The following is an 18,467-nucleotide window of genomic DNA, read 5'->3' as shown; positions in this document are numbered from 1 at the left end:
TGGAGCAGGCACAGCAAGAGGATTATGCTGGGGACAAGTAGGAGTCCTGCTCTACCTCGGAACCCCACTTCCACTCCCCCCAGCAAGCCCACAACCTCTTCAATTCAAGGTGAGGAATCCTCCAGTGTTTGCATGTTCATTCATCATTCATTCATTGCCAGACGCCATGTATCCCAAACGGGGTGGCCAAGGCTTAGAGTTAATTGTTTTACAGGGAGGGGCACTACTCCTCCACCAACCCCACTTGACACGTAGGGAGAACGTTATGCCAACAGCATCTGGTGTTCCCAGGCGGTCACCCATCCAAGTACTAACCAGACCCAACATTGCTTAACTTTGCTGATTGGACGGGAAGCGGTGTACTCAACGTGGTATGGCCGTTGGCATGAAGTAATTATTAGGTACGTAAATGTCCAGGGAAAAATCCCTGAAAATTGCCCCTAAATGTGAACTTGGAGATGGCTTGGGTACCATGAATCCCTTTTAACATGTACACATATGTCTCTATAACGTGAAAATCTCATAAAGTGGAACCTTCCGGGGACAATATTCGCGCATTAAGTGAGAGCTTGCAATATTTTTTATTGAAACCTCACATATTATGTATTGATAAACTTCTAAATACACATATCTAGCCATTTCACACCATTTCACCACCACTGACATTGTTTTTCCGTAAAAAGAAAGAAAGAAAAAACTAAACATCGCAGCAATATCTAGGTGTGTCCAATATCATCTATGCAAATTTGAGAACTTTCCGTGCTTCACTGCACCGCACAGGATGAGTCTGGGAAGCTCAATATTGCACTGTCAGGAGCATCTGATGTTCCTCTTCAATATGGCAATAAAAAAAAATTCCATTAATAAAAAAAATCAAATTTTCAAAACTTCAAAAATCAGCCCCGGGGTCGCCCAGTGGGTCCCAACAAATTACAGACGCTCAGCCACAGAGGGTCTAAACAAATGGATTCAAAAATATATATCAACCACAGTCATCCAAAACCTTCAACCAAACAACAACTTTCATGAACCACCACCAAACATACACCCGTCGTAAACTTTTCTAACCCACAGAGACACAAGTAAGCCTAACCTGACTGCGATGCAGTCTCCACTCTTCACTGCTACAATACCAGCACAAAACAAGCACAATTAAAATAACACACAATCTACTATGCCCACACAAAAATGCGGCCCCCCCCACACCACCACAAACTTCCTCATTTCATACATGATGCTAGTGATCCCTCGGTTACAGCGCACTTTGTTATGGTGTTTTTGTTATCACTGCAAAATGAAAATCTGCACTCCTGTTCTTATCATACATTTTCTGGCTAAAAATCAATGTTATCACGCACCTGAGCTGGTTTCTGCATACGATGATGGCACAGTGTCTGTGGTTTCTGATGGTTCGAGGGATTCAAAGACGGAGTTTGAGGGATTCAATGATGAAGTCCTACTGAAGGAGTTAATCCCAGGTTGTGGAGACCACTAACTCTCCATCTCCTGGCCTCAGAGTCCTTTACCTCAAGCCCATCTCAAGTCTCTATGGTATGTGTTAATTCCTTATTGTGCCATATTCATCTATCTATCTATCTATTGCCAGACGCTTCAATCCCGTTTGAGGTGGCCACGAACAAATCGCCTCCACGTCGTCCTGTCCCCCGCCATTTCACTGCCCCGCTCCCAACTCACACCCCCCTCTCTCATATACCTCTCCACTCCATCCCTCCATCTCATCCTCAGCCTCCCCCTCCCTCTTCCCCCCTCCACCTCACTCACATACACTCTCTTCGTCAGTCTTTCACCCTCCATCCTCTCTACATGGACAAACCACCTAAGTGTGTTCCTCATAACACTTCCTATCACATCCACATCCACACCACAACGCTCCTTTATATCCTCATTCGTCAGCCTGTCTCTCCATGTGACTCCACAGGCTCCTCTTAAATAACTCATTTCCACTGCTCTCACTCTTGACTTGTGTCCTTCCAACAACGTCCAAGCTTCACTTCCATACGTTAGAGTTGGTATCACAGTAGTAACTTTTTCACTTCCATGCACACTTCCCTGTTTCTTATCACTGCTTTCAAAGAACCAGCAACCTTTCTTCCCTGTTGTACCCTTTCAAGCACTTCACTCTCCAAACCTCCATCCTTACTCATTACACTACCCAAGTACTTAAACGTACTCACATTTTCCAATTCCGCACCATCCAAACTCGCTGTACATTCACTGACTTCACCTCTCTCAAAGACCATCACTTTACTCTTCCCTACATTCACCTTTGGATTCCGTTTCTTACACACTCTCCCAAACTCATCCATCAAGTCTTGCAGCTCCCCTTCGTCTTCACTCAACAACACAGTATCATCTGCAAACAACAGTATAGGGAGTTTCCAAACACTATCTTCTCTCACCAGGGCCACTCCAACATCCACTACCCTACCTTGTACATTAACCAATGCCTGTGTGTGTGTTTCTGATACCTACTAAAACAGCTCGTGTACATTTTGTGGGCATAAACTGTTGTAAAAGGGAGAATTTGGACTTGTCCTTGGGCTCCCTGGTCCCAATTAGGATAAATGCCATAGGCTCTGTGCTTTCATTATTGCACAATTCTGCTGCCATGCACCAAACTCTTCCAGTTATGCATGATAACCAAGGAATCACTGCATTTTACACCACAGATAATCCTTCAACACATGGGTCTAAATTGTCATAAAAGGGAAAACTTGGGCTTGCACTTGGGATACCTGGTACCAACTGCACTGGCCACAAACTCCCAAAAGTTGCCAATTCTCACCTGATAACTTAATAGAATACATTAAAAGTCAGTCAACTGTCCTACTTTCTTTAGGTGCTTCATGTATCTCTGTAGTCACAAGTAAAATAATGTGTTTTTAACATATTTACTCACTACAGTGAGGAAACAATGCTCCATTATGATAAGTACAGTAAATCAATAAAGCTACATATAACTATCACTTCCATCTCTCAACTTCCTCCAAGCTTCTGTTTCTCACCCACTCTCTATATGCTTTCCTCTTCTGCACCACAGCCCATGGTGGAATGAAGTGGTGAGACAGGCTGTGGCTCAAAAGCAAAAAGTATACAGTGAATGGATGAGAAACAGGGGCATGGAGGACGTTGAGAGACAGCAGAAAGGGTTATATGTAGAGAGGAAGTGAGAAGTGAAAGATTAGTAAGAGAGAGTATGATGAGAGTGAATGAGGAATTTGGAAGGAATTTCAGTGTAAAGTGGATGGAATTTAAGAAAATGTTCTGGAAAGAGATAAAGAGAGTTAGACAGGCTGATAAAGGAGTAAGTCCGGGAGTGAAAGATAACAATGGTAAATTGCTGGAGGAGAAGGGAGAAAAAGTGAACAGATGGAGAGAACACTTTAAGGAACTGTTGAACATAAAGAATGAAAGTAATGCAAGTATACTTGGCTGGGAATGGCTAGGAGAAGGAGGGAGGTGAGAAGAGAGAAGAAATCAATAGAATGGAAGTAGTGGATGTAAGGAAAAAAGGAAAAAATGGGGAAAGCCCCAGGTACTGATGGAGCATGTGGTGAAATGCTGAAGCATGGGGGAGAGACAGTAGTAGAATGGATGTGGAAGATGTGCAGATTGGCCTAGGAGGAAGGTAGAGTCCCGGAGGACTGGACGTCAGGTATAAATATTCCCCTGTAAAACGGAACTGGGGAAAAAGAACTGTGTGGTAATCACAGGGACATTTGTTGCCTTAGCGTAATAGGAAAAGTATATGGTAGGATACTTACTGACAGGGTTCATGAAATAACAGAGGAATTAGTTGGAGAAGAACAGGGAGCTTTTAGGAAAGGAAGAGGTTGTATAGATTCATTCATTCATTCATTGCCAGATGCCATGTATCCCAAACAGGGTGGCCAAGGGCTTAGAGTTAATTGTTTTACAGGGAGGGGCACTAATCCTCCACCAACCCCACTTGACACGTAGGGAGAACGTTATGCCAACAGCATCTGGTGTTCCCAGGCGGTCACCCATCCAAGTACTAACCAGACCCAATGTTGCTTAACTTCGCTGATCGGACGGGAAGCGGTGTACTCAACGTTCAGTTATTCATTCTTGGGTCTTTAGTGGAAAAGTTTCAAGAGAAGGGAAAGAAGTTGTACTTGGCCTTCATGGATTTGGAGAAAGCATATGACAGGGTGGATAGACAAGGAATGTGGAAATTATTAAGAATACATGGAGTAAATGGGAAATTGTTGAATGCCGTAAAGAATATATATGAGAGGGCTAAGGCTGCAGTGCATGTGTATAATGAACTGAGAGAATTTCTCTCTTTGAATGTTGGATGGAAACATGGATGTGTCATGTCCCCATGGTTGTTCAATCTGTATATGGATAGGGCTATAAGAGAGGTACAAGGTAGGGCAGTGAATGTTGGAGTGACCCTAATGAGAGAGGGCAGTGTTTGGAAACTCCCTGTACTGCTGTATGCAAATACCTTATCGTTAAGTGAAGGCGAAGGGGAACTGCAAGGCTTGATGAATCAGTTTGGGAGTGTGTGTAGGACATGGAATCTAAAGGTGAATGTAGGGAAGTGTAAAGTTATAGTCTTCAAGAGAAATGAAGCCACTGAATGTACAGCGAGGCTGGAAGAGGAGGAAATGAAAAATGTGAGTGCATTTAAGTACTTGGGTGGTGTGATGAGTAAAGATGGAGGTTTAGAGGGCGAAGTGCTGGAAAGGGTACAACAGGGAAGAAAGGATGCTGGTTCTTCAAGAGCAGTGATAAGGAACAGGGAAGTGACAATGGAAGTAAAAAAGTCACTGCATGACAGGACAGTATTGAGATACTAACCCTAACGTAAGGAAGTGAAGCTTGGACCTTGTTGGATCGAAGTAAGTCAAGAGTGAGAGCAGTGGAAATGAGTTATTTGATAGGAGCATGTGGAGATTCGTGGAGAGACAGACTGATGAATGAGGAAGTGAAGGAGCATTGTGGTGTGGATGCGGATGTTACTGAAAGCATTAGGAGAAATAAACTGAGGTGGTTTGGCCATGTGGAGAGGATGGAGACCGAGAGACTAATGAGGAGAGTGTATGTGAGTGAAGGGAGAGGGAGGGGGGGGATCAAGGATGAGGAGAGTCTATGTGAGTGGAGAGAGAGGGAGGGGGGGCCAAGGATGAGATAGAGAGATGGAGTGGAAAGGCATATGAGAGGGGGGGGGGGTGCTGGAAGCATGGCTATGAAATGGTGTTGGACAGGGCGACATGGAGGTGATTTGTTTGTGGCCACTCCTTACAGGATTGAGGCGTCTGGCAATAGAATAGGTAGAAATCTGCATACTGTGTCACTTCTGGGACCAACCTTGTTCTTAGCTCAATCCATCAATGTTTATGCTCTCTCATTATTTGAATGCAATGAAAAGTTCATATCCATACCTCTACGGTACATATGGATCTACTATAAAGTAATTTGACTGCAAGATGTTAGTACATCTCAGGTGAAGACCGTATGCCATGACGTGCTTGTCCTGCAAAAGGTATTGTGGTTAGTATGGAAACATTGGCATACCGTCTCATTTTCAGGAAACATTTTTCTTAGCTCAAATGCCAATTAATCACTCTGACTCATACTCTTTCTTTACTAGTTCAATACAACAGTCCCGCATTTATCTGGACCCTCAGTATCCAGATGTGTTCATTATCCACATGCTGGACCTAGGCTCTTTTAAACAATTATCTGAATTTCCTTGCTATTACACTGACATAAAAGTCCCCAGGAATTTCAGCCGGCCAGGCAATATGTTCATACATTCAGTATCATGGCTGCTGGGCTTGAGTCAGGGGTGGGAAGTAGTCCGTAACACGTAACCAATGCTAAAATGTCTGTCCATCCCTGTACTCAATAGGCAAAGTTGCGCACTCGTCCTATCACTTCCAATGAATCTCCAGCACCTGAGTAATATGACTGTAACCCGAAAGTGTCAAAACATCAGTATGCATTCCCCAATGAATGTCCAATATCAAGCGGCCACTGGGGTTACAGCTACCGCAAACTGACTTAGGACCTCCCCCCACAAGATATTAAAAAACACAGAAATCATAGTATATCACAATGTTTGTTCATGGAATCCCATTCATTGATATGAAATCATGTTTCCCATGTTTTTCAGGACCAGTTGGATGCATCTTGGCATGGAATCACATAGATCTCTAAAGTAATCTAAGGACATTTCTTTGCACCAACATCCGTCAGTTCAGTCTTGAGGTTGTCCAGATTGGGTGTCTTCTTCTCTGCCATGATTTTCTTCATCTCTGCCCAGCAGTTTTCTATCGGATTTAGATCCGGACTGTTGCCAGGCCAATCGAGGACCTCAATCCGATTATCCTGAAGCCATTTTGTCACCTTTCTTGACTTGTGACGTGGAGCTGAATCGTGCATAAAAAAGTTGCACCTATGAATAGAAGAAAAGTTTAACAAATGATCTTTCAGAACTTGAATGTACCAGCCACCATTCATCATCAAGTTCTTAGGAAGAAAGTAGAGGCCTCCCCTTCCCATTTCACCTGAGAAACACCCCCATACCATTATTGATTGTGGGTGCTTAACAGTCAGCATCGTGTAAGCAGGGTTATATCGACTACAGGAGGCAGAGTGGCGAACCTTGGCAGAACACACCTGGAACACCTGAATTGTGCTTTCATAGGAAAATATAACTTTTCTCCACTCATCCGATGTCCAGTGTGCAAACTTCTTGGCAAACTGAGTGCGCTGCTTCTTCAAGTGGTCAGTAAGAGGCGGTTTCCTGGCTGCAGTACAGCTTGGGAAACTCAGCTCCTTCTGCAAGCAGTGTTGGATAGTTCGAACTGAGACGTCTTGTAACAGCTGGGGATGCATTTTCTTCAATTCTGCTGCTCTCAGTCAAGGATTCTTGCTTACTTCCCTCTTCAGAAGCATGTCTGTACCTCTGGAAGTCGTCCTCCTCTTTCCACCGCCATGCTTGTGCTCTGGTACGACATCAGGTGGCAGGCCGCATGCTGCTGCAAGAATCTTCATGACGGTCAAATTTGCGCGTCCGGTACGTTCACAAATCGTGCTGATAGGGACATTATCCTGCCTCCATACAATGTTACAGACCCTCTCATCCCTTGGGCAGTACTTTCCAGGCATGAAAACTTGACTCTAGGGAAATAACAGGGCAAACAGTAATGCATATGAAAAAAGAGGAAGGTGCAAGCTCGGAGCAATGGGAACATATACTCCCACTCTCGCTTCTGGGCAAGCACTGACGTGCTGAGTGTTTCACCACCTCCCGCCAGCACCAAAGGAGCTCCCAGTTACTTCTTGCTCAAAAAATTCACTTGGTAGAGGTGGAAACACAAAGCAAAGACAGACAACTCTCCCATAGCAATTCTGTGTGTAGGTCCTAAGTCAATTTGCGGTGGGTGTAAGTCTTTCTGAACCACCGCATCCATTGAACACAGACCACAAGCACATGTTTGGCGACATCAGCCATCCACCCTTCCACTGAATGTCGAAAGTCCCCTGGTCACGGCATGTTGTGTTTCCACATGGCCACTTGGCATCAGACCGCAAGCCATGAGTAAGTGTACAGTAAAAGCGCCCGTCCGCCTGTTGACAGAAGGGAAAGAATCCTGCCCATAGCCTTGCTTCTCCCCCCCTTCCCTCCCTCCTCCATACCCTCCTGGCTACCTCCTCAATCCCTCAGTCCCTACCCCCCTCCGTGGTGACAACACTGACTCGTGAGTTTTCAAAGTTTTTTGTGATTTATTCAACTACTATTGGTCGTATCAAAATTCCAAAGTGACACGAGAAAGCTCATGATATTCTGTATCTAGAAATATGTTTAACTCTTGGAAGGTGCTGCCAAATTTTGCACTGGGATGATGGGAAATTATATAAAGGTAAGCTTAACTCCTGAACAATTTATTCTTGTTTGTGAAAGGTGGTGGCAACCATCATCCACTCACTTGATGTAGTGCTGCCTACTTTTTCCTTAGTCTTTATCATTCTCTTTCTGTGCCTGCCCTCCTCTCTTCCTATTTCTCTCATCTTTCCTGTCACTTCTTATTGCTTTTCTTTCCTTTACAGGTGGCTTAACATTGAGTGACAAGCCAAATGGTTTCCTGTAAGCCAAGAAACCATTTATAATGCTGGGTGGTAACCATATAACCAAACCATTCGTGCTCCCTATGTGTCAACAAGTGGGTTGGTGGAGGGTTGGTGTCCCTCCCCGTAAAACAAATAACTCAAAGTCAAATGGCCACCCCTTACGGGATTATGGCATCTGGCAATAGATAGATAGATAGATAGATATTTTTGTACATTTACTTGTCACTTTAATGTGTTTTTATTAGCTTACCTTATAGTATAAACATCAGCAAAGATGATGGTATAACATTTATACCAATATAACCAATTTCCTTTGGCATATTTGGCCACAGAATTCTTTTTAAGCCCTGGGAGCAATCATTCATCACAGACAACAGATTTTCAAACCGTCATCAGTCTTTTTGTAGATTTTTGTTGTTTATGCAAGCTTTCTTGATGTTTAGCATTAATATGGATAATCCTATGTGTGTTTTGATGTCTAAATATGGCAGATTGACCTGGAAACAGCGCCAAAATTAGGAAGGGTACTGTACATACAGTCGTGTATAAGTCAGGAGTTTTTTGGTTTTCAATGTTTTTTCATGGTTTTCTTGGTGTTTTGCATTACTTTGGATATTCCTATGTGTGTTTTGATGTTTAAAAATGCAAACTTATCTGAAAACAGTGCCAACATTAGGAGGGGTAATGTATACAGTCGTGTATAGGTCGGGTATTTTTTTGGTTTTCAGTGTTTTTTTTTCATGGTTTTCTTGGTGTTTAGCATTAATCTGGATATCACTATGTATACTTTGATGTCTAAATACTGCAGATTACCCCCAAAACAGTGCCAATATTAGGAGGGGTATACAGTGATGTAAGGGTAGGGTGTTTATTGTTTTCATTTTGTTTTTCAGTTTTCTTGGTGTTTAGCATTACTTTGGATATTCCTATGTGTGTTTTGATGTCTAAATATGGCAGACTGGCCTGAAAACAGTGACAAAATTAGAAGGGGTACTGTACATACAGTGGTGTGTAGGCGGGGTGTCTTTTTGTTTTCAGTATTTTTTCTTTACATGGTTTTCTTGGTGTTGAAAATTATTTTAGATAATCCTATGTATGTTCTGATGTCAAAATATGGCAGAATGACTGGAAAATACTGCCAAAATAAGGAGGGGTACTATACATACAGTAGTGTTTAGGTAGGGTGTTTTGGGGTTTTTCAGTGGTTTTCATGCATGGTTTTCTTGGCATTTAGCATGACTTTGGATATTCATTTGTGTGTTTTAATGTCTAAACATGCCTGAATGCCTGGAAAACACTGCCAAATTAACCTCAGGTACTGTACAGATAGGTATAGACTGGAGATGGGTATAGGTAGGGTCTGGGTATGGTAGGGTAATAAATAGTGTTCATTATCTGGATGTTGCCACTACCTGGACATGCATTTGACTTTTGTCCAGATAAATGTGGGAGTACTGTATTTGAAAAATTTACATTCATATATCAATATGCAAAAGTAATATAAAGCTGTTTGAACACAAAATATTAGTGCAAATCAATTTAAGCTTGTCAGCACCGACCTCAAGCGCCACGTGTTATAGGGTTATTCAGCACCTGTGATTTTGGCCGGCAGTTTCATCTTCCCATGTTTCCAGTTATGAAAATTACACTTTTTCCATAAATAACATTCAGTACACTCACTTCAACATTTGCCACATGAAGCATTAATCTGTCAGAAAACTACATGACAGGCATTTCAAAATAAACATGCAGCAAGACTTCTCGTATTATGTGATGAATGCTGTCACACCACTTATCGTTTTATGTATTTTAGTAAGTGTTCTACAATGGTTTCTTAGTAAATCATGTCTATAAAACTGGTCTATCTATCCATCTATTGCCAGATGCCTCAATTCTGTACAGGGTGGCCACAAACAAATCGCCTCCATATTGCTTTGTTCCCCACCATTTCACTGCCCTGCTCCCAACTCACACCCCCCTCTCTCATATACCTCTCCACCCCATCCCTTCATCTCATCCTTGGCCTCCCCCTCCCTCTCCCCCCTGCCACCTCACTCACATACACTCTCCTTGTCAGTCTCTCACCCTCCATCCTCTCCACATGGCCAAACCACCTCAGTGTGTTCCTCCTAATGCTTCCTATCACATCCACATCCACACCACAATGCTCCTTTATATCCTCATTTGTCAGCCTGTCTCTCCATGTGACTCCACAGGCTCCTCTTAAATAACTCATTTCCACTGCTCTCACTCTTGACTTGTGTCCTTGCAACAACATCCAAGCTTCACTTCCATACGTTAGAGTTGGTATCACAATACTGCCATGTAGTAACTTTTCACTTCCATGTCACTTCCCTGTTTCTTATCATTGCTTTCAAGGAACCAGCAACCTTTCTTCCTTGTTCTACCCTTTCAAGCACTTCACCCTCCAAACTTCCATTCTTACTCATCACACTACTCAAGTACTTTAACATACATTATTCATTTCCTCACCATCCAACCTCACCGTACGTTCACTGACTTCACCTCTCTCAAAGACCATCACTTTACTCTCCCCTGCATTCACCTTTAGATTCCGTTTCTTACACACTCTCCCAAACTCATCCACCAAGCCTTGCAGCTCCCCTTTGTCTTCACTCAACAACACAGTATCATTTGCAAACAACAGTACAGGGAGTTTCCAAACACTACCCTCTCTCACCAGGGCCACTCCAACATCCACTGCCCTACCTTGTACCTCTTTTATTACCCCATCCATGTACAGATCGAACAACCATGGAGACATGACACATCCCTGTTTCAACCCAACCTTTAAAGAGAAAAATTCACACAGTTCATCATCCACACGCACTGCAGCCTTAGCACCAACACACATACTCTTCACAGCATTCAACAACTTCCCATCTACTCCATATATTCTTAATACTGTACTTTCCACAATCCTTGTCTATCCACCCTGTCATATGCTTTCTCCAAATCCATGAAAGCCGCATACAACTGGTATAATAACTAATGATAACATTATTGCTGAATTTATGTACTGTTCACTAATAATAATCATGGAAGGGATTTTAGAAGGTATGCAACTGTGTGAGCCAGGAAGAAGTGACTGACTTCAATTGAATAATCACGTGAGCATTGGCAATATTTGGGAGTTTGTGGCCAAGAGAATTAGGATAAATGTCATAGGCTCCATGCTTTCGTTATCACACAATTCTGTTATCACACACCAAGTTTCATACCATTTATGCATGATAACTAAGGAATTGCTGCATTTTACAACACAGATAATCCTTCAACACAATATCCAGAAAAGACTTCTGGGAGCAACTGGTTAAAGTGGCTGCTTTCCTGCACAAAGTCCACTGATTCATGTCCATATAAGTTTGGGGTTGCAACAACACAATCCCAAAGGGTTTCATATTGGCTGAATAAGATTTTGTGAAGTTGGCTACAATACAATATAAAGTACAGTATGTCCTTTGGCTAAAGTGAACTAAGATTTTGTCTAACCCCTTCACCCCCAGGGCTCTCTTCAGCCAAATAAAATTATTTGGCATTAGCCTGAATGAAATACAAAGTATGTCCTAGAGATAAAATGGCTTACCTGTCAGCCAGGGGTTTCCCTCAGCTGAATATTACTGCCTGGCAGAAGTGAGAGTAAAATAATGAAGTAACTCCTAGCACTCAAAGTACTGAATCCTGATACTTTATGCTCTAAACTGACAGACAAGGGTTTCTTTCAGGCTAAATTGTATCTTCTGGCAGCAGCCACAATAAAATACTTAAGTGGTTACCTGTATAAAAAAAAAAGAAAAAAAAAAAAAAAGTGAAAGTGCTTACAGAGATGAAATTCTTGGCAAGAATCAACAAGGAAAGGCCGGAGGGCAGATATGACAGTAGCTACTGTGTCAGATGGCTTAAAGGCTGCCTGGATGACATGCTGGTCAGGGAAGTGTATCCTCAGGTGGGTTACAGGATAACGATTCATTGCAGACAACATTCGGCTACTCTCCTCCATTTCTCTCATGTGTGATGTCATCAGTGGTGCCTCCTCCAAGTCATGTCTGATAAAGGAATTGAATTATTTGTACAATATTCTATCACAGGTATAATTAAACATACAGTAACACTGGTGTTATCACAATTAAATGGTACAGTGCTGCCTCGTTATGCAACACGGATGTGTCAAGTGAAGACCTGCTGCATAACGAGGTATGGAATAACGAGGTCAACATAATATGTGTTCAATGGAGTTACGGAGAGTGACCATGACTGTCAAGCCCGAAATGACCTAAAAAAAAAAAAAAAACGTGCAACCCACCTGAAGTTTGTCCTATGCTAGTATGAGTCTTCGCCAAGGCCCCCCTCCCCACCTATGATGGGAGACAATTTGAGGGCCTGGACGACCACTCCACACAAAAAGATACAGTACTACTTCACTTACTATCACACGCTGCACTATCTGTTATGCATTTGTGCTGTTATTTGGTGACAGCAATGGTGCTTTAGTGCCACTGGGCTTTCATGTACAGAATTAAATGAAAGGCAACAATCACAGTCAATGTAAATACTGTGCAGGCAGCTTGGCTCAGGTGGTTGAACTAAGACCCAAAAGAGGATGATGGCTACATAAGGCTGACATGGTTCCCAAGTCACGTTTCAGTATTTCACTATCTATCTATCTATATACCTAGGGTGCTTCCCCCAAGGAAAGGGAGGTAGCCGAGACAGGACGACACACTCCCAATTTACTCATCCACTCAAACACATTCATTCGCATCTTAGCCCCAGAGGGTAGAAGGGACAGATCCTCAAAGCACCACACCACATGAGGGTCAACTGCACAGTGCAATCAGTGACATCTGCAGCAGGGCCTGACAGCAAAGCTGGTTTACCCCTGCCACATCATAATGGACCCATCCCCTCAGGGCTGCATTATCATTTATTCATTCACATTTTCTCTCAATTCAATTTTATCACGCACAGCCACTCTTCCTTGCTCAACAGACATCCCTCCCACATCCAACACTCTCTTCACACTGTCCATCCAGCCTATTCATGGTCTTCCTCTCAGCCTTGCATCTCTCACATCAGATCTAGTTATCTTTTTCACCAATTGCTCATTATCCATTCTCTCCATATGCTCAAACAATTGCAACATCCTCTGCTCAGCTAGATCAGTCATCTCCCGAACAACTCCAGTTCTCCTTCGCACTTCATCATTTCTCACTTGATCCATACGCGTCACTCCACACATACTCCTCGGACACCTCATCTCCAATACATTCAAACTTTTCCTCTCTGCCACACCCATATTCCATGTTTCAGTCCCATATAATGCAGTCGGTACCACAACACCCTCATACAGCCTTCTCTTTACATCCACTCTAAGCGAATGACATCTAAACATTTTTGTCATTCCCCCCAACACCTTTCCTACTTCATTCATTCTAAACTTCACTTCTGCATCTATTCTTCCCTCCACAGCAACATGTGACCCTAAATACTTAATATACTCTACCTCCTCAAGCAACTCACTATTCAAAACTATATTCATCCTCCTACCATCTACCAACCTCGTACACTTTATCACTTTACTCTTGCTCTCATTTACTTACTATTTCCTCCTTTCACACACCCTTCCAAACTCCTCTACCAACTGTCTCAATCTCTCCTCAGAATCAGCCACCAGCGCAGTATCATCCACAAACAGCAGCTGCTTCAGATTCCACTCTCTACCATCAACATTCACCAGACTCAGACCTCCACCTAACACTCTTGCATTCACCTCCCTTACAACACCATCAATATAAATATTAAACAACCAGAGTGACATCACACATCCCTGCCGCAGCCCCACTCTCATGGGAAACCAATCACTCACAGTATTTCCCATTCTTACACACGCTCCACTCTTTACATAAAAACTTTTCATTCCTTTTAGTAACCTACCATCAAGTCCATGCAATCTTAAAATGGTCCACAAAGCCTCCCTATCAATTCTACCATACGCTTTCTCTAAATCCATGAACGAACGCCCAAAACACATCCTTACCTTTCAATAAGTACTTTTCACACACCTGTCTCAGCAAACACCTGATCCATGCATCCCCTCCCTCTCCTAAAGTCACACTGCTCATCACCAATCACTCCCTCTGTATCCTCTCTAACTCTCTTAATTAACACTCTGCCATACACCTTACCTACAACACTCAACAGACTTATACCCCTAAAGCTAGTACATTCATACTTCTCACCCTTGCCTTTAAACAACGGGACCATGCAAGCACTTGCCCAGTCAACTGGCACCATACCTTGCACAAAGCACATATTCAACAATCTTACTAACCAGTTCACAATAGTCACTCCACCACCTTTCAGACATTTCACAACACACCCATCCATACCTGCAGCTTTCTCTGTTTTCATCTCCTTTACTGCCTCCTGCATTTCCCCCATCATGTTCAAAGAATCATTCAACTCTCCCAACACATATTCCTTGCACCTTTCCATCTGCCACAGTCTCAGCCTCCCTTTCCTCCTCTACATTCAACAATCTTTCAAAATACTCCACTCAGCCCATTTCTTCCTTACTGCATGCATCGCAATTAACATCCTTCCATCCTCTGCTTATACTCACTCTTCCTTCCCAGACTCTCCCTTTCTCACCCCTTTCACCTCCTTCCAAAACATTTTCTTTTTCTGTTGAAAATTCTCAGTCAACCGCCAACCCCACCTCTCATCTGCTGGCATTTTAGCATCACGCACAGCCTTTCTCGCCCTATTCCTCTTTTCCTTACACCTCTCATATGACACATCCTTCCTCTGCAGCCACACTTCATCCGTACGTCTCTTCTCAGCCACAGCCTTACCTACTTCCTCGCACCCCCATTCAGTTCCCTTTCTTACACCACCACCCACTCGTCACACCACCCACCTCTTCCACATGCCCCACCACGGCACTCTTAAACAAATGCCATTCCTTCTCCACACTGCCATTCTCCTGATCTTTCACTGCGTTCCACTCATCTTTCAATTTCTCCTGATACTCTATCATTTTCTCTCTTTTATCCAACTCACTCACTTTCAAAACCTCCCTGCCACACCTAGCTCTCCAAGCTCTCTCCCATCTCTTACCTACTCTCAACTTTCCCTCCACCAGGTAGTGGTCAGACATACCTCCACCCTACCCTCTCAAAACTCTCACATCCAACAATCTTCGTATTACATTCCTGGACACAACCACATAGTCCATCAATGCCCTATCAACAACCCTACTACCCTCCTGTCTCACCCATGTATACTTAAAAATATCTTTCTTCTCAAACGAGGTATTTCCAATCACCATCTCTTGCTCAACGCATACCCCTATCATTTGTTCCCTATTTTCATTCCTTCCAAGCACACTATGCATATTGACTACACCTTCAACTGCTACATTTCCCACTCTAGCATTCAGATTTCCCATCATTATCACATTCACATTCACTCCAAAACTCTGCAGACACTCATCAACATCATTCCAGAAAGATTCCCTCTCTTCTTCATCCCTTTCACTACCAGGCCCATATGCACTCACAAATACCCACAACTTATGTTCAAATTTCGCTTTCACCCACATCAGTCTCGATGACACTTCCTTCCATTCAATCACACACTGCTGTACTTCCAGGCTCACTAACAAGGCCACACTTTCCCTAGCTCTTCCTCTATCTACACCTGACAATCTTCCATTCACATTTCCAAACTTAGACTCACCTTTTCCTTTCATCTTTGTTTCACTCACAGCTAACACATCCTACCTTCTTCTCAAGAACATTCTCCCAATCTCTTCCCTTTTAGCCTCAACTGTACTTCATTCACGCGCATTCATAGACCCAATCTCCAGGGTACGGCAATAACTCAATACCCCATCCTTTACTATGGCCTGTCTCTTTTTAGGAACTGAAAAACAGAGGAGGGGGTCCCTAGTCCCCTCACCCCAACCCTTTTAGTCGCCTTTTACGACACGCTGGGAATATGGTGGCAGAATTCTTCCTAACACAACCTGGCTGCAGAGTAGTAGTTCCACCCCATAGTGTGGCAAGATTGTCCCCCCACTGCCAGGGAGGGGGGGGGGAGGACCCAAAAAATATATCACTTCACTTAATATTGTACACTGAACTACGGTACTGTATTTGTTAAGCCTATGCACTTTCATGCACAAAATAGGAAGAAAGGCAATGATCACAGCAAATGTAAACACTGGGTGGGCATCTTGGCTCAGTCAGCTGAGTAGTGGGCCAAAATGGGGATGATGGCTATGTAAGATTGGCACAATTTCCAAGTCACAAGTTCTAGTACTGTATTTCACACACAAAAAAGTATCACTTCACTTAATATTGCACACTGCACTATTTGTTATGAACTTGCACCATTATTTGGTGGTAACAATGGTGTTTCAGTGGCCTTTCATGTGCACACTGCACTACAGTACTGTATTTGTTAAGCCTTTGCACTTTCATGCACAAAATAGGAAGAAAGGCAACGATCACAGCAAATGTAAACACTGGGTGGGCATCTTGGCTCAGTCAGCTGAGTAGTGGCCCAAAATGGGGATGATGGCTATGTACGATTGACACAATTTCCAAGTCACAAGTTCCAGTACTGTATTTCACACACAAAAACGTATCACTTCACTTAATATTGCACACTGCACTATTCGTTAGGCACTTGCACCATTATTTGGTGGTAACAATGGCGTTTTAGTGAACTTTCATGTGCCAAATACACTACTGTAGAAAGAAAGGCAATAATTACAACCTATGTAAACAATGGGTGGCCATTTCGGCTTGCACACGTCGTCGCGTCCACATAAGATTCTCGGAGGTGGCCATCAAAAACATTGTGGTAAAAAAATCGTGATTAATTTTTTAACGTTGTTTCCTGTACACCAGGAAACCATTTACTATGCTGGGTGGTAACCATATAACCAAATTTTGGCACTTGGTGGTTTAGTGGGTAATTACAGCACTCCAATTGGATTGAGCCGGTGAAGGTTTATGTCCAAGGGGTGGTTGGGGTTTATTGCTCACATAATGCCACTCAGGGATGAGTGAGGCTGGTCACTTTCATTTTAAATGTCAGGACCAACTTGTCCAGTCCCGGGCTCCTATGCTCCTCATGGGGCAATGCAGGATTGGATGAAGGATGGATGGATGGATGTACTGAGACAAGGTATAACTTTTTAGTACTCGTGGTGGCAATCTGTCACACAGCGGGGCATCATATAAAATGGCTGCGGTGTACAAATTCTGTCACTATGCCTAAAATCATGATGCCCCTGGGCACTGTCAACATGTAAAATAAAGCTGGTTCCTGACTTTTGCAACCCATGCTTTCTTTCCACATACCATAATAATTTATGGTTCCCTGTGTGTCAGCAAGTGCTCTGGTGGAAGGTTAGTGCCCCTCCCTGTAAAACAACAAACTAAAATGACAAACAACCACTCCTTACAGGATTATGGTGTCTGGCTGTAGACAGATAAGCAGATATGTACAGTATAATGCATTCAGGGGGCCCCAGTGAACAATGATTCTAAGTTTGCAATCCTAACTTGCATTCTGTGCATAGCCAATAGTAATATAGCAAATATGATGGTGAAAATTTGACAACAGCTGCTGTTGGACTATACACATAATATGGATTGAACTCACACTATATTCTTCCCAGGGCTTCATTGTTTGACTGATCAATTGCATGAATTCAAACTTAGGTGAAGTCAACTTAATATGTGTACTCATGTTTAAATCCACCTTAGGTAGTGGTTGGAAGTGCTTATGAGTGTAACTGAGGATGGCATAGTTGTTTTTCATAGCTAAGGTGGACAAAGATGGTGTAAGTACAGCACAATGGTCAGGTGCTATGTATAGACCTGATGCTGAAGTAAGAGATGGTGGTGTATCTGGACAAACTGAGAAGACTGATGTGTTATGAGTGAAGTAGAAGAACTGTGGATGACTTATGCGTTGTCGATGGGTGAGTTTATCTGAAGCAAATGTGACATTGCAATGCTGATGAATGTCATGGTTTCTTATGATAGCCATTTCACAAGGGACTGTTTCAGCTGGCTGAAACATGAAGATGTACACGGGATAAAGGTGAAAAACATGTATTGATGTGCGACAATTATATTCAACCGTTGATTCACTAGTGAAGGTGACAGTGTCCTGTTTCATAGAGACCGTGATGAGCTCCATGTTAGTGTTGATGGTGACCACTGTGTCATCTTTCCTAGAAAGGAAAAAGTGTATTTGACAGACTGTGAACAGATCATCTGTAGTAGTGGTAGCAGCTG

At 43.0% G+C, this 18,467-nt stretch overlaps 1 protein-coding gene, 1 non-coding gene and 1 pseudogene across 2 annotated transcripts in view; all 3 read right to left on the bottom strand.

The window, feature by feature from the left end:
- The window catches only part of LOC145394188 (tether containing UBX domain for GLUT4), a 673,993-nt gene that overhangs the window by 144,683 nt on the left and 510,843 nt on the right, over window positions 1-18,467 (bottom strand). Inside the window, exon 9 of the mRNA XM_080268173.1 lies at window positions 11,971-12,194. Within this exon, the coding sequence (XP_080124299.1) occupies window positions 11,971-12,194 (224 nt within the window). The remainder of the gene's footprint in view (window positions 1-11,970; window positions 12,195-18,467) is intronic.
- Window positions 267-385, bottom strand: LOC145394310 (5S ribosomal RNA). Its single transcript, XR_013896383.1, has one exon. It is a non-coding gene; the product is annotated as a 5S ribosomal RNA (ribosomal RNA).
- LOC145394271 (5S ribosomal RNA) lies at window positions 3,993-4,115 on the bottom strand (annotated as a pseudogene).

Source organism: Coenobita brevimanus, chromosome 26 (genome assembly GCF_032717465.1).
Source record: "Coenobita brevimanus isolate Jiangsu-jjx chromosome 26, ASM3271746v2, whole genome shotgun sequence".
In the NCBI taxonomy this organism is placed as follows: Eukaryota; Metazoa; Arthropoda; class Malacostraca; order Decapoda; family Coenobitidae; genus Coenobita; species Coenobita brevimanus.
This window is presented reverse-complemented; position numbering and strand designations above follow the sequence as displayed.